This window comes from Acipenser ruthenus, chromosome 8, assembly GCF_902713425.1.
Source record: "Acipenser ruthenus chromosome 8, fAciRut3.2 maternal haplotype, whole genome shotgun sequence".
NCBI lineage: Eukaryota > Metazoa > Chordata > Actinopteri > Acipenseriformes > Acipenseridae > Acipenser > Acipenser ruthenus.
This window is the reverse complement of record NC_081196.1, coordinates 4354746-4371849: the sequence shown is the minus strand read 5'-3', so window position 1 is coordinate 4371849 and position 17104 is coordinate 4354746. Positions and strand designations below refer to the sequence as shown.

The following is a 17104-nucleotide window of genomic DNA, read 5'->3' as shown; positions in this document are numbered from 1 at the left end:
TATATATATGTGAAAAACAGCCCATTTACACAACAATATAACAATATGTGCTGCAAACATGTAGTGTACCTGGTGTTCATTGTACTGTATTCTACATTACAAACTAGGGCAGCAGAGAATGGCATAGTAAACGTTTCAGTGCCCTCCAGAGGGATACAAACCATCAAGTCATTTCAACCACAGGTAAAAGGCAGCGCTGCTTGACCTCTAAATGTTCTCCTGCTTGATTGGATGGAAGAGCTGTGACCGCATTTCCTGCTTGACGTGTTTCTGTTGCATGTGAGGATGGTGCTGTTTTGGAGCACCAGTGAAGTGGGTCTATTGACAGGCTGTGATACGTTTTCAAGCATGTCTTGTCTCATTGCATTTCTTGTCCCTCTGCCGGCTTGTCAGTTTAGGATACTCCTGCCATCTCTTTATAAAAAAAAAAAGGGCAGTGTTTTTTTGCACACACGGCTATCTGAACTTACTGTAAATGACAGGTTTGTGGAGATCAAAATGGAGGGGATTTCAAAGTTGAACATGCTAATTGAAAAAAAAAAAGCGCTACTATTAAAATACAGCTATTTGAATGTGTCCTTTTATTTTGTGGATTCCCTGAATCTATTAAAGAGTTATGAAATACATGCTGACCAAATAAACCCCTAATTCTCTCTTAAACATCCCGATACAAGTTTACCATATTAAAAGCATAACAATGTGTAATGAAGCATAGTGAAAATATGCATGGCAAAGCATAGACAAGCATTGTAAATTCTTGCAAGGTATGGTGAAGCATATTTAAAACCTGGCAACATGGTAAACTATGTTAAATGCGTAGTATAACCATGGGAAAAGCAAGTCAAAACTGCAAAACAATATCATGGTAAACTTTTATAAGAGCATTTACCGGAACTGGTAAATAGATAATGACTTATTTATGGACAAAGGTCAGTAAGTAATAATACAGTAAGGGGCACCTTGACTTAACTCAGGGAAAAATAAATATAGAGCTTAAACTTAAACAGAAAGTGACAGATAACATAAAGGTCTATTGTAATATGAGAAGGAATGTGCTCATGTAAGAGTGACATTTCCTTGTTTTCCATTCTGAGCATGCATGCTTTAGTTTGAGGAGTGTTGTAAAACACACAGCTTGGTGACTGTAAAATACATGATACAAGTGTCCCATGTTATAACAAATGTTTTTTTTTTTCTTAGTTACCTAATTGTTTTGCTTCCCTGTGCTAACACAGAGCTCATGGCATTCATATGCCTTGTTGACGGTAATACCAGGAGGATGGTAGTCTGCAGAATGAGAGATTGGCCAGAAAATGTAAGACTAGCTAAAACTACATTAGATACTGCAAACAAACTGGTGAGCCAACAACGCCTGTCTTCTGATGCAGCGGAGTTCACAGAAAACTCCTTCAGGAATCAGTACAAGTCAACACAATTGTGGGACTATGCAGCTTTAAGTGTAGTTGAAAATCATAACCCCAGAATGATCTCATTAGACTAAATGGACCTGGATAAGGGTTTTACTGACAGACTCGGAAAAACAATTCAAAGGCAAGCAAAGGCCAGCACTGCTTTTAAGCTGATCAAGCTGCTGTAGTTCTGTGTGCTTTCAGTTGGCTTGGTTAGTCTGAGATTGCAATGCAGATTGAAGAGCTGGTCATGCTGGTTATAAAAATAAGTGAAATTCCACATCCTGTTGCTTACAGTTATACAAATGAATTGCTGTAAAACGTGGTAAAAGCATAGCGAAGTGTAGTAAAGTTCAGTGAAAACTGCACAGTAAACTTCTACAGTAAATCACATGCAGATTTTCCATTCAATAATGTGTACTGTTAATGTAATCAAGGCGCTCTAAACATAGGCTGTTTGTTGTGTATCATTGAGTGACCAGCAAAAAACTAAAACAGTATGTGAATTTCAGGTTCTTTCATTAAAGTGTTAATAATTATCTGTCCAGAACCAAACCTATAAAGACAGTGAATTCTGCCAGGGTGTGTAAAACCAAGCAGGACCCAAAATGAACATCAGATTTAACAACCAAACAGACTCATTTCCATTTCCAAATCTCAAGGGGTCAAACGACGTCAGTCTCTATCTCTGAGTTAGATTTCTGTTCTTTTGTTAATATGCAAGGGAAAAGATAGCAATCGTTGAGAACTGTTTGTCTTGTTTTAACCCTTTTCATCCTGGTGACTTTTTAAAGTTTAAGCACTCCTGTGGCCTCAGAGAAGCATACAAAGTGAATCTACACAACAGCATGAATACATGATAGGACTATTTCATACTCATACGAAGCTTAAGCACTCATTAAGCGCAGGTGGGATAGTTCAGGTTTTTCAGCTCACATCGCAATGCATTCTGGTACATGTTACCTGTCTCAGGTCCCTTTCACAGCAGGACTACGTTTCCCAGAATGCATTGCGATGTGAGTTAAAAAGCCCGGACTGTCCTACCTGCCCCAGTGTACACGGAGTCACGCGGTAACCCCAACTAAGCGTCATCTTTATTAAGTTTTTTTTGCTGCAGTGGGAAGTTTGCATCATTTTCGATAAACAGGCATACAAAGAAAAACCAGCAAGGAATATCAGTAAAAAGAAAAAAAGGAAAAAAAATACTTCAGTCGTTTAAAAACATTTTTATTAGAATTACACCCATACAAAAACATATTGCTTTCCGCAGTATTTCCCTTTCTGTGTTGAGTCTGTTAACCCCTGACTCTTATTTTAATACTGGTATGCTGATGAAGGCACTAGTAGCTGAAACTTCATTTCATATAAGTTTTACCTGTAATACCCTGTGCTCCCCCACCATCCACCATTAAGTCCATCCCACGTAACCCTCCTACTCCAATCCTACCCCCCTCCCTTTATTTTAGGTAATGTAAAATACAGAATATGCCTGAAAATGCCATGCCAGGCCAAGCTTATTTTTTGTTACATACAATCTGCATTTCTAAGTATTTATAGTTTGTAATGTAAACACAAAAGCATACAGAGTTAAAATCCAAGGCCACAAATGTTTCATAGTCCATTTCTTTTTTTTTTTTTTTTTTTGTTTGGTCTGTGTCTTTGGTTGGCCGAGATCAACTCGTAGTGTATAAATGCATAAGTTACATAATTATAATATATATAAAAAAAGAAAAAAATAATAACACTGAATTGTATATTTCTCTAACAAACGCACAGCGTTCGCGACTCAGTAAAATAATAAAACATAATTGGCCCTTTAATGAAATCTCTTTGGCAGTACAAGGGAGTTTCTGTGTACATCTAAGACAGCAGGAAGACTGCCCCCAATAAAGATTTGAGGTCCTACAGAACGTAAAAAAAACAATTCCAGTTTTTCCAAATTATAAAAACGAGATGCTTTTTCTGTAGTATTCTGGTATTCCCTTTTTAAAATATCTCAAGTAAAGTTACTGATTTCCTTTAACTGCAATAATGCCATATGTACTACTATGTAGTATAATAATACTGATAGAAACTGGCAATGTATATCCAAATAAGTAATAACTCATTGTCCAGTTGGTTTACGTTCTCTCCAACATCTTTCAAAATTGTGGATCTCTCCCCATTTCAAACACCCTAGCCTTTCCCTTCCGACTTCCTTCAATTCATCACATCCCAAGAACTTTCTCACATTCTCAGTCCTGACGATTGGCTCAATAATCTCGTATTGTCCATTACTGGTAAAGACTGCATGCATTTACTTCACAGTTTGATACAGCTAATACATCTTCGTCCTCTACAACATATGTAGAAAAATAGGTGATTTCTCTCTTTTTTTATTTGTTGTTTGTTTGTGCTTTGTCTCGCGCTACCACATTTCCAGAGTCTTTGATATGTTTGGTTCATTAAATAAAGATAGTTTAATATGTAATTCATACTGTATATATTTGCTAAGCCTTCATGCAGCTTTATGTATTTCCTGTAGCATTATCATTACTATTACTGTTTGGTCCCATTCTTTGTCCAGTTGCTGCACGCCACTGAATTTCTTTTAATAACCAGTTTTAAGATTGCCATGCTGAGATTCTCCAGTCTCTACAATTCAACGTTGTCCTAAATCTTCTCATTCCTGTCTCTCGACTCTCGTCACTTGGGTCCTAACCCTAATCTTAACATCAATACATTTCTCCAGTCTTTGCGATTTCCTTTTATTTATTTTTTCTTAGGGCTATATAATTCTAGTTTCGGCTCTCCATTTTTTCCTGCCGCTTACTAGAAGAAAAAGAAAAAAAAAAACACCAAACGGATCTAGTAGTAGGTGCCAAGGTGTGGCGTCATGTGGGAGGCAGGGTGCCTGGTGTTGGGGTAAATGGTTCCAGTCGGTGAATTCCAGTAGGGATTTGGGGTGGCAAAAAAACTAGAAGAGGTGACGGGGAGGGCGGGGGGGTGCGGGGTCACAAAGTTCATCTTTTGCTGGTGCGCGTGGTAGGAGCTCATGTAGGACAGGTCCGTGGGGTACTTGTACATGGAGGACTCTGGGGGGTGGGGCTGCAGGGCCTGGGCGATGCCGTGGAAGTCGAACTTGTAGGCGTAGCGCTTGCCGTGCACCTTGGTCATGATGTTCTTGTCGTAGTAGTAGCGCAGGGCTCGGCTCAGCTTGTCGTAGTTCATGTTGGGCTTGGTCTTGCGCTCCCCCCAGCGCCGCGCCACCTCATCCGGGTCCGTCATCTTGAACTCCCCGTTGGTCCCCTCCCAGGTGATGCAGTTGGAGTTGGAGCTGTCCGACAGGAGCTCCAGCAGGAACTGCCACAGCTGAATCTGCCCGCTCCCTGTTAAGAGAGGAGACAAGAGTAAGAGACGAGTTCATTGATTTAAAAAGCTGTGGCAGTCAAATCAATTCTTTCATTATTATTTCAGAATGGAAATATTCAGAAATTGAGTGGACAATACATGCTTTCTCATTGGTCAAACACTTGGATTGCTGAAATCCAAAACAAAAGATATCTGGATCTCAGCTCACATTACGATTTTGATCTTTCTTTTTTTTAACCCCCTATCAGCCGACTGTTCCGGAGTTTTCAGGCAATATAAAATACAATATGAAATTAGCCCTGTAGTCGCTAAAGAGATCAAATACTGCACGCCTCAGGCATAGGTGAGCATAATGCTGCAATGTTTGCTGAAATATCCACTAGACGACGAAAGTCAGCTAAGCAATCTGGAATAAACCTGCTTCTAATCTAAACAATGCTGAATAATGCAGACAAGTGGCTATGCACGTTTTCATCTGTATATTTCATTATGTGTCTGACAGTCTGGCACAATAGACCGGTAATGGGTTAATATTAGTAGGGGTGTCAGCTTTGGGTATAACACACAGCATGTAGGAGAGTCTGTATTTAGTGTTAGTTTTGGAGAACAAGGGTGCCTACTTTTTATAGTAGCCTGCTGGTAACATATTTCCCTGACACCTACACAAAAACACAGACACAAAGATATTAGGTATAGGTGAACCTCAACGGGTTCTTGTTTGGTTCAGTCTGTCTCTGGCTGAGGAATGATAAAAGTCATTTTTAAACCTTGTCACAAATAATGACACCCTCTAATTTTTCAATATCCTTGAAACTTCACTTTAACTATAAGTATGTTACAATGGACCAGGCTCTAAAAACTAAACTGACAATATTAAGATTAATAAGATTAATATTCCAAATAATGGACAAATAATTTGGAAATAAAACAGAACAGCTTTTTGAAGTCAGGGTTGTTTAATAAAGACATTTAAATAGGGAAAGACAAGCGCACGTTTCCAGGTCAAAGTGAAACATTGGGCCCGCTTCATACCTGAGTTATTTAATTAATGCTTTTTTTTTTTTTTTTTAAGTCTGTTTTAGGAATAAAATAAGGAGAGAATACATGAGTAGGTAATACAAAAATAAGCACTGACTGTATTTTAATTACCTAAGAAGAACCCCCTTCCTGTTTAGCATCACCCCAACAGAATGAACTAATTTTGCTTCATAAAGTCGAACGAAACCTGCTGAATAATGTTAACACATTGAATTGCATACCGCTTTGTAGTTTTCCCTATACTTAATGAAAAACTGACAACATTTGAAAAATGTGACATTTCGAAATCTAACATTAAATACTGTAGTACTATTAGACTTTTGCAGTATCATTTTGTTGTTTCTTTGGTTACATGATGTTAAATAAAATATCTAAATTACGTTCATATCATTTATTTTTATTTTTATTATGGCTCAGTACTAAAATTGTAGGTGATGCAAAACGTTTGTCCATAGCTGTAGATAGCGTAGGAGTTGAAGCATTGTGAAAAGGTCCCACCAATTGAAGTGAACACAGTTGTATGTTTACCTGGGTTCGCCAGTCGGCTGCTGGTTGGTCCAAGTATTTGGTAGGGATCTAAGGAAGCAAAGACAGGAAGAGTCCTCACAGTTATGTAATGTGTAGGACGTCGGAATTCTAACACATACATGTTAATAATAATGAATAGAAAAACAGCCAGGATTATAAAAGAGAGGGTTCCACTTGCACATGTAATGTCAGGGGTGGATTTTAATAACAGTATAGCAATCCTGCGGGCATGACAGCCTGGACAATGTATTTAATTCGCCATTCGGGTACTCAAGGCATTTTCTAAACACACGCATGCTGTAGTAATCAAAAGGTTTCTATCGGATATATTTTTATGGTAACACTTTAAAATTCGTAATGAATTCCGTCTGAATCCCACAGGAATAACACCGGAATATCTTCTGCACTTCCTCGGAATTCTGAACTCATTCATTTGGAATATTCCGCCCTAATTCATGTGGATTTAATTACCTGTATGCATTCCATATTCCTTTGTAACAAATTACATTGAGAGAAGTGTTAGTTCATGCATGAATGCATGCCTTATACGTGTGATCAACATCATTTGTTACAAAGGAATATGGGATGGATACGGGTAATTAAATCCACATGAATTACCTGGGCTGAATTCAAAACGAGTTCAGAACTCCGAGGAAGTGCAGAAGATATTCAGGTGGTATTCCTGTGGGATTCAGATGAAATTCATTATGAATTTTAAAGTGTTACCATTTTGATAATGGCTTTTGATAGGAAATTTCAAATAGGTTCAAATTTAATCGTTTCAGCTGACTTGTTCCTACAGTTTAAACGAAAGAGAGTAAAGATAATTAGACATCAGAATACAGAGGTGCTGGATCTGGTTATTTCTACCGAGCTAAACCTCGACCTGCGGCATGTATTAACCTGGCCTTGCGTATCCTGTGATGTATCCCAGCATTCCCTCTGCCGGTGCTCCACACATGTAATAGTACCTACCTAACTGGGGCCGCTGCTCTTCAGGCTTACCGACTGCGGAGGAAGACGGCTGTGCACCTGTTAATACAAAATTCAAATAAAGAAAAAAAAATCTCATTCAAATGTTTTAATAAAAGGCAGTCACTTGCTACAGAACACCCTCATAGTGATGGGATTTACAGATTTTCATCACTGGTACTGTGCAAATGAAAATATTTTCCTCTGCTGTTTGTAGAGATACAAAAATAGCCACATTTTATTGAGAGATGACAAGATTTAAATATTATCCGGCAGCCTGAACCCTTATTACATTTTTTTTAAATTAAAAAAGTCACTATACAGTGTCCTCCTCCTGAATGAATATTTTTCTTTGACAGTATAAATGGGTTCCTACAGGTCCTGTTTCAGTGCTGCCGTTTTTTCATTCCCTTACCCTTAGCTGGAGCCACAGAGTGTGGGGTCCATCCAGACCTTCTAGCTGCTTCGTAAGACAGGTCTGAAAAAGATTAAACACAGTAAACTTAAACCCCAAATCACTGCATTACCTTCCGCTAAAAACAGTTCTTTCAAAGTTTATTTTCATTCTTTATTATACACAGAACTACAGTAGTGTGCAAATGTATTAGAACCCCCCATTGCTTCAGTGGTTTTGATTTGCTGTGCCTATGAAATCAAACCACTGCAACTGAAAATCTTGGAAAACTGTCAAAATAAGCAAGTTAGTGATTGTCTAATTTAACTGATTATTTTAAAAGGTCACACATGCAATTAATTTAACATAATAAGAGAAAGGGAGCACATAGCAATATGGTAAAATGCATGAGACTTTTTAAACATTTTTAAAATGCCTAATTAAAGCACAAAGTGGTCTAAAATTATCACACATGAGTGCCTATTGTTTCTATATCACTGATTACTGACCGAAAATGGAAATTCTCACACCTAAAGGTTTCCATGCAAGTAGGTACATAAAGGATATAGATGGCAAATGCTGAGGAGTTCTAATAAACACACACACTGCTGTATATCTTATTAACCTATGTATGCTGGTATTGTTACATTGTTTTTAAGTCCTTGACAAAAAATAAAAAGGAGACCAGACAACAGAAAATAATTGGTTGTGTGGTCGGTGTCGCCCTCTAGGGGTGAGTCTCAAGCACCTCCAAGGATCAGCCCCCAGAAGGGGTAAACACAACCCATACGACACGCTGACAACGACTTCTCTCCAAAACATTAGTCTAATTCCAGTGCCGTCTTTCTTTTTAGTACTCCTGCAGGTGAAGAGTAATAGGGCAGTAACACTGAGGAGATGTTTTGATGAGTCTTAATCAGTTCATTACAAATGCATGCTGCTCTACACACAAAGATATTTTCGTGTCGTCAGTACGCACACTACCCCAAACACCGAATACAGGTAGTGAGCAATCTGTATCAACCAGAACAATTACGCAAGATGTCAATAACATGGATTATTATTATGAAAACACTCTTCTTTATTAAGTGGAAAAAAACCCTGTATCTGCTGTAGATGAGTTGAATGAATACCAAGCTAAAACTGAAAACCTTTACAATACGTCTATGGAAATCATTAAATAACAGAAAGCTTCTGTGTATTCCCACTCAGAACATGTGCATTAATTCGGTGGTTTTTCACACCCAACATCCACATATTTTGCATGCTCTAACCCAGTGCTCCACCGCAAATAAAAGGATTAAAAATACCTCAAGCAAAACATCATGCCCATGTGAAAACCCACCTGGAATAGACAAAGACACTGAACTCTGGAGGAAAGTCTACACGTCATCCAGGAATTTAAACAAGTCTTTTTCAAGGTCTACTATTTTATTAACTAGAATAACCTTTGACTTTTTTTTTTTAATCCTAAAAAACGTATCCAAAATGAAAAAATAAGTTTCTTAGTCCAGTTGACAAACTTTCTACATCCCCTACAGCATGATTCAAAACTTCCTTTAATTCAAACTTTCAAAAGCAAAGACATTCTGATGAGAAAGTCCTAACCCTAACCCTAGCCCTAACCTTGAACCATGATCCCGGCACATCCACCCTCATGACCAGCACTAAACTTCTCCATCGATTGACTGTAATAATATCATTTTTTACCACTAGAGGGCGCAAAACCCACAGAAACTAAAAGTCCAACAATAATATGCCAGCAGTTACCACAATAATTACTACTGGAGGAAAACAAGTCATAAAGCTTTATCTTTGTTGATTGGGTATTTTTATATACTGTAGAAACACATGAATGCACTTTCAGGGGACTCAGCAATAGCGTTTTGTTTTATCATGCACACATGCACCACACTGTGCCACGATCACACTTTAACAGTACTATAAGCTTCACTACAGTTTGAAACGTTTCCACTGGGGCGCACTGTACCTGGTCTGGCAGTCACCCTCGGGGTGGCATCAGGATAAACAGAAGAGTTTGGGAAAATAAAAGCTGCACCCCCTGGAATACAAAAGAGAAGTGGGACATTTTACACGACTCCACGAACAACGGGAACGCAAAACGAACACATGGAGGAGTTAGAAACCACTGTTTAGGAATAGTACTGCAAAATAACATTTCAAAAACAAATAGTGTGCTGCTGTTAGTAAATGCTGCTGAACTTTTCTCTCGCTGCTTCCTTGTAATGCAGCACAAATGTTTTTGTCCACAAAATGTCAGTGATTTGTATTCACATGCATTATTTCCACTGGAATGATTCAATCTGATGATGGGCTGCAATTCTGACTGACTGGCACACACCTTTATATGTAACACCAGGCTGTAGACCATTCCTTGTATTAGCAATATCTTAAATGAGACGCTCTCAGCCCCTCCTACTAATAACCTGCATGTTGTCTGCACAGTTGCCCGTTCGGCCCGTCTGAACAGCAGTCTCAGGTAAGCCAGGCTGGAAGCACAGACAGGCGAGTGGAGAGCACAAAGCAGGCATAGCAGAGCAGACTAGAGTCAAGGTGCATTGGGGGTTCTGTACAGACAGTGTTCATACTATACCCTGGCTTTAGGCTTCGGCCTAGCCACAGTGGAACTGCCGGAAAATATGGATTTGTGTGACATTACGAACAAAAACAATGGACATTTGGGAGAGAAATAAACTACATATATTTTGTTTGTTTGGTAGGTTCTGGAAATCCAGCATTATATTTACGATACATTTAATAATTTGACCAACGTTTTTAGGAAGTCTGACTCAAAGCATGAGAGTACATGGAATATGTCTGCAGCTGCGGCAAACAGCTTTGCATCACCTGCAATTTTAGGATTGAAACATGATCTAAAAATATATATTATTATTATTATTATTTATTTCTTAGCAGACGCCCTTATCCAGGGCGACTTACAATTGTTACAAGATATCACATTATACATTATTTCACATTATACAGATATCACATTATTTTTACATACAATTACCCATTTATACAGTTGGGTTTTTACTGGAGCAATCTAGGTAAAGTACCTTGCTCAAGGGTACAACAGCAGTGTCCCCCACTGGGTATATATGAACATCAATTAGATCTTTATTTCATGTCATGTAATCAAAGAAACTACAAAATGATATCGCAAAAGTCTACTGGAAGCCATAATAGTAGTCCAGTATTTCGAAATTTAAACATTTTAAAATTTTTGTCAGTTTTTCATTAAGTATGTGGAAAACTACAAACCGGTATGTAGCCTAATTCAATCTGTTAACGTAACATTATTCAGGAGTTTTCATTCAACTTTATGAAGCAAAATGAGTTCATTCTATTGAGTGATGCAAACGTTTTGGCCATAGCTGTACGCAAAATAATAAACTATATAAACTATATTGTGCCATAACTTAAGAAAGGAGGACACTGACCTTGCAAGGAAGCCCAGATAATATAATAATAACAATAAATGAATGAATAAACAATAGTTAGATCACTTTTATATGTTCTAGATAATTTAGATGTAAATTTGGTCCAAAGTCACTTTGCACGACAGAAGACACAGTATTTTTTTTATTTTATTTTATTTGTGTCTACTGTTTTGTTATGTTGGGGAAAGTTAATTACAAAACAATACAGAATTTAAAAAAAAAAAAAGATTAAAAGAGAAACACGCTTCTTGCAAACATTATTTATAAAGGGGAGCATAATTGTGTTACAGCAGTAGCTACGTGAAAAATGGATTAAAGGAAGAAATCAACCAATCAATCAATCAATCAATCAATCAATCAATCAATCAATCAACCTGACTATAAAACGTTCATTATGTATCTTACCTATAGCTCTAATATCTATATTGCATTGACCTAATGAATTAATGAAGTAAAGTCCCCAGCAATGCAGAGAGAGGAATCCAGGTTCTTCTTACCTGTGTTACGAGCATGCATTAACCGAGGGGAGTTTTGTAAGGCTTTGTCAACATCATCTGAAGTCAAGTGAGGAAGTGGAGCTGAGAAACAAAACATTCTTTTGAAAGAGGAAATAACTGGCAACGCCTAGAAATAACTTGAGATCATTTAGCCTCGGAAAGCTGTCATTCATATAACAAAAATTAGCCTTAACCATTAGCGCGGTAAATAACGTCCCATGTACAGCACAGCACATCTAAGAAACAGGGGGAGAGAGAGAGAGAGAGAGAGAGAGAGAGAGAGAGAGAGAGAGAGAGAAAGGGTGTTAGTAAGAGAAAATTAAAAAGTAAAGCAGATACCGTGAGAAAAGCCAAAATAAATAAAACAGTTAATCACTGCTGCCCACAGTCATCTGAGAAAATTGCATGCCTCTTATTTTTTTCTTAAGTAATTTCTACAAGCCTGTACATATTGGAAAAAAAAAGATTGCTTGTGCCAAGACAAAAAAAAAAAAGATAATGCAAAGCTTTTAGAGGACATTCTTCCCCTTTCCTTTATCAACCCTTTCCTCCTGGTCCAGATTTTAACGCCAAGATGTAGCAATAGCTTTAACACCCCCCTCTCCCCCCATGCTTATACATGTCTCTCTATAACCAAACCCTTATTTTTATCTGTTCCGTTTAAAAATATCTTAAAGCCTATTGTATTTAAGAGCCTTGTGAAGAATGAGAGTCAACACTGGTATTAAAAATCTAAATTTTATACTAGCAAGAAACGGGAAGCCGGTAATCAGTGGATTGCATTACTGACAGTCTTTCCCAATATGTGCAGTCCTGCCTTTTGGCTGTAAAAAAAATTCAAAAGTTATAAGACTGAAAAACAAGTATGTTATTGACATACATCTCCTGCCGCCACTGTAAAACTAGTTGTTTGTTTATTTTGGTGATAGTTTCTAAGGAAGAAAGGGTTAACATTGTAGTAAAGACTCTAAGATACACCGATACAGTATGACGGTAATATTGATAATGTGACACCCTATATAAGCTGACTATGAATTATGAAATCATAATACTCCATAAAGTTCTATAATTGGGAATTTCCGTTCGGTCAACTTCTAATCTAAACAGTATTTGACACTATGGATGACATTCACAAAGCCTCTTACACAAAGGTGGCATTAGTTGTTGACAGCATTGCGCTTGTTTAGTACATTTCATCCTAGACTTCTGACTTGCTTGCAACTGGTTTGCGATTATTGCAACAGCCGCAACACTTTAGTACATCTACCCCTTAGTGTTTTGAAACTCCAATGGCTCCTTTTTTTCTCCTTTCAGGATAAATGGGTGTAAATGACACTTTGAAGTAAATGGTCTTGTGAATCCTACTTATATTTTCAAAAACATTACAGCACTCATAACGCTTGGCATTCTCCCATCAGCCTGCATTTGAACTGTTTTTAAGACACTGAAGCATGCACCAGAGCCAATGATCTTTAGAAAAACTGACAGTGAGGACAGACCGATGCTGTGAACGAGCCAAAAATCCAATTATTTAATCAAACTTTCTTTAATAAATACGATATGAAACTTGTGAATTGGGGAGGCTGTGGAATTTAGCCCCTGATTGGGGTTGCCTCAAGCGGCCTAAACATAAAAACTCAAATGTTTTGTTTTTGGAAAAGGCAGGTCAGTTGACATATTGAAGTGGGGAGAAGTATGACATGAGCACCACCAGAAGTATAAGAAACACAGAAACATAGCATGCAGTGCTGCCACAACAATACTGACAACAATCAGCAACACAGGAATAGTGCAGAGAAAACCTGATTTCCAATGAAAACTGAACCCAAGAAAAGATGAAGGAAAGCAGAGGAAGACCAAGGGCTGGGCAGGTCATCGTATTACAAGCCAACCACCAACTATACTTACTCTCTCTGAGGTAGTGCAGGTGTGAGAGGAGGATGTCAGCATTGTAGCTGGGGGTTAGCCTTAGAAAGTCCTCCTTGCTCATTTTGCATAGCTCCTTCCCGTCGATGTTCTGGAACAAGGAGGTGTTGACATCCACGAGGACGTACTCCTTTACTGCCCACTCCAGCCACTGGCGCACGTGGTCTGTCGTCCAGAGAGTGGGGTCTGTTTAAAAAAAAATGATGTTAAGAAATCAGTTTGTTTCCATGTAACTTTTATCACACACCAGGGGTGGTAACTGTGTGTAAAAATGCCCAAATAGTATACCTAATATTTATCAGCCTAGCCTATATATTTAATTTACTTTCACTTTTAATGGGATTTGCACATAGCGCACACTGCCACCAGGATGACAAGTGCTGTAACTGTGGAAATGAATAAAAGCCTCCACTTCAGAATGGGCTACCCGCGTGAATGTTTGTGTTATGTCAGTTTATGTGAGAAATGAATTGCGTTCCTTGCTTTTGTTTAACAGTTAGAGCTCAAAATGAATACTTACACAGGCGTAAAACACGAACAGCAGTGTCAATTCCACGATCAGTTCTCTCTACACAAGACACAAGCAGTATACACATTATATTTATCAGCAATCTTCTCATTCCATTGTCATCCATCTCGTCTACTGCGCAGAGGAGAGAACTGATAATGGAAGTAACAGACTTCTACTGTTTGCACTCGTACTGGTAAGAGGTATTCATTTTGTTATTATTTTATATACAGCTGTGGCCAAAAGTTTTCTATCACCTAGAATTTTAGGATTGAGAATTAATTTAAAAAAAAAATTACATGAACATAATTGAGATATTTTATTTAACATCATGTAATCAAAGAAACTAAAAAGTGATATTGCAAAAGTCTACTGCAAGTCATAATAGTAGCACAGTCTTTCATGTTAGATTTCAAAATGTCACATTTTTCAATTTTGTCAGTTTTTCGTTGTGTATGGAAAACTACAAATTCAATGTTAACGTAACATTATTCAGCAGGTTTCATTCGACTTTATTAAGCAAAATTAGGTTGATGCAAAACTTTTGGCCATAGCTATATATATATATATATCTATATATATATATATAGATATATATATATAGATATATATACAGACCCGTCTATCACATTACACTACAGACCAGTCTATCATATTGCACTACAGACCAGTCTATCATGTTGCACTACAGACCAGTCTATCATGTTGCACTACAGACCAGTCTATCATATTGCACTACAGACCAGTCTATCATGTTGCACTACAGACCAGTCTATCATATTGCACTACAGACCAGTCTATCATGTTGCACTACAGACCAGTCTATCATGTTGCACTACAGAGAAGGGCTATCTAATGGTTGTTCAAGTCACAGCTGGTATTTTCATCCAGAAATATCTAGTCTCTGGAGAGACGAAAAAAAAGGTTCATGTCTGTGTTTCTTGTCAGTGTGCACTGTCTGACATTACCAATAACATGCAGTTAACATTATACTACCTATAACATGCAGTTAACATTATACCAGCTGCCTAATCTTCTGTTTATTCAAAGCACAATGAATACGGTCTGTGGCTGGAAAAGCTAACACAGTATAAATAATGCATTTTGCCAGCAGAGATTCATATCCAGTACACTACCTTCCCTTGGCTTTTAGCTTTGCTTATTATGTTAGTTTTTGTTGCTGCTGCTGTTCAAACTAACTCAAGTCATTCTGTATGGGAGATGCAATCTCATTCTGTTTTTACCAGCTTCAGTTTGAAAGGAAGTTGCAGCTTGAGACTGAAAGTGTTACACAATGTATGGTGTGCTGCAAGTAAGCTGTAATAGTATGGAAAAGCATGTGGAGCCGTGTATTCATGTGGAGCCATAGCTTCAGAGGTCTGCTGTAATTTTAAGTGAAAACTGCTACTCTATCTGTACTCTATAGCTTTCTCTTGTGATGTTTCTAGTTAAAGCATGATTTCCTGTGCCTCATAGCTATTCTCGCAAAAATGTCCCTTTTCAATCACTGGGTCTGCTTCGGAAAAGACCCCTAAACTGATTTCTTAATTGAGTGGGTTTGAAAAATGACCACTAATGGAGCCCCATCGGTTTTTTGTTGTTTTTTTCTTTTGCTAATGGCAGCAATTAAGCATTATTAAAAGCCTTTTTTACAGATAGAACAGGGTAAAGCAGCCCTGTGCTAGTTGAAGGTTGACCTCCAAGTTAGTGAAGTAACAATTCTCTTTATACAATGATGCACATACCGTAGCATATTCCAGATCACTAACACTCATTACATCAGTTTTGGGGAACCAGTGTTTATGATGTCCTAAACCCCAGTTGTACAGTGTACCACACTACCACAAACCATGAATCTGCAACTGAACACACATTGTAACACAGTATAGCAACAAACAGCTTACAGTGTGTGCCTTCTACCGCAACAACCAATCCTGAAGATTTTCCATTGATAACATGTTACCACAAGCTGCCATTTACAATTGCAATGCCATTTTACACAAAGTTTAAAAAATGTAATATCACATGATGTCTAATTTACCGATAGTGCTAAAGTTTGTAGTATAAATGCTTAGGATGGGACCACTGTTCTAAACCAAGACAGCATGAAGTTTTGAACTAGAAGGTAGAATGTATGCACTTACTCCATTTACCATTAGGTGTCAGTATTCAGTGGTGTTTTACTTTGGAAATGGCCAAAGCAGTGAACTATGCAAGAGATACAGTGCTAAAGCTTCCTGGCCAGTAACTATGTAAAGAAGCCGATTACTATTATTAATTTCTTAGCAGACACCCTTATCCAGGGCAACTTACAATTATTACAAGATATCACATTATTTTTACATACAATTACCCATTTATACAGTTGAGTTTCTACTGGAGCAATCTAGGTAAAGTACCTTGCTCAAGGGTACAGCAGCAGTGTCCCCCACCTGGGATTGAGCCCACGACCCTCCGGTCAAGAGTCCAGAGCCCTGACCACTACCCCACACTGCTGCAACAGAAGCGATGCGAACAGAAGTCATTTTAAAGCGAGCACAGACAAGTTAGTTCCCGTACCTGCAGGTACAATGACTCTTCGTTCATTGGTTGTCATGTTTGGGGGCGGGATGTGCTTCTCCTCCATGTAGCTGCCGTAGTTCATTGGGATGCTGTCTGAACCACCGACCATCTTCCCTCCCTTCACCACACTGCAGTTATCTGGGGAGTTCCTGTCAGTGAAGGACAGAATACTTTCAAATGGCAGCTTGAATGACAACAAAGACTGTATTTAGCGTTACACAGTATAGCCACTGGGGGGCACAATTATACGCAGCATCTGTCACAAATCATTCCAGTGAGGCTGAGCTTTGTTCAGTTTTTCTTGTGTATATATAAAGATTAATAACATACTGTTTGTACAGTAACTACAAATGTCACGTTCACCACCGATAACAAATAATGCCACTCAGAGCTAATAGGAATATTTAGTTTAGAAAATACAAGCAAACAGCAACGTAGCCGAGTTTCACCCTATA

General features: G+C 38.1%; 1 protein-coding gene across 17 annotated transcripts in view; it reads right to left on the bottom strand.

Moving 5' to 3' along the window:
• Nucleotides 1-2620: 2620 nt before the first annotated feature.
• LOC117406025 (transcriptional regulator Erg) overlaps nucleotides 2621-17104 on the bottom strand; it is a 69089-nt gene continuing 54605 nt past the window's right edge. For 7 of the 17 annotated variants that reach the window (XM_059028154.1, XM_059028163.1, XM_059028166.1 and 4 more), the window contains 9 exons: nucleotides 16647-16798; nucleotides 13562-13765; nucleotides 11654-11734; nucleotides 9683-9754; nucleotides 7714-7776; nucleotides 7302-7358; nucleotides 6327-6374; nucleotides 5381-5419; nucleotides 2621-4777 (listed from right to left, as the gene is read on the bottom strand). In XM_059028154.1, the coding sequence (XP_058884137.1) occupies nucleotides 4257-4777; nucleotides 5381-5419; nucleotides 6327-6374; nucleotides 7302-7358; nucleotides 7714-7776; nucleotides 9683-9754; nucleotides 11654-11734; nucleotides 13562-13765; nucleotides 16647-16798 (1237 nt within the window). In that variant the 3' untranslated portion in view covers nucleotides 2621-4256. Of the gene's footprint in view, nucleotides 4778-5380; nucleotides 5420-6326; nucleotides 6375-7301; nucleotides 7359-7713; nucleotides 7777-9682; nucleotides 9755-11653; nucleotides 11735-13561; nucleotides 13766-14099; nucleotides 14148-16646; nucleotides 16799-17104 lie in introns of all 17 variants that reach the window. The other 10 variants (XM_059028151.1, XM_059028156.1, XM_059028152.1 and 7 more) reach the window with 7 other exon arrangements.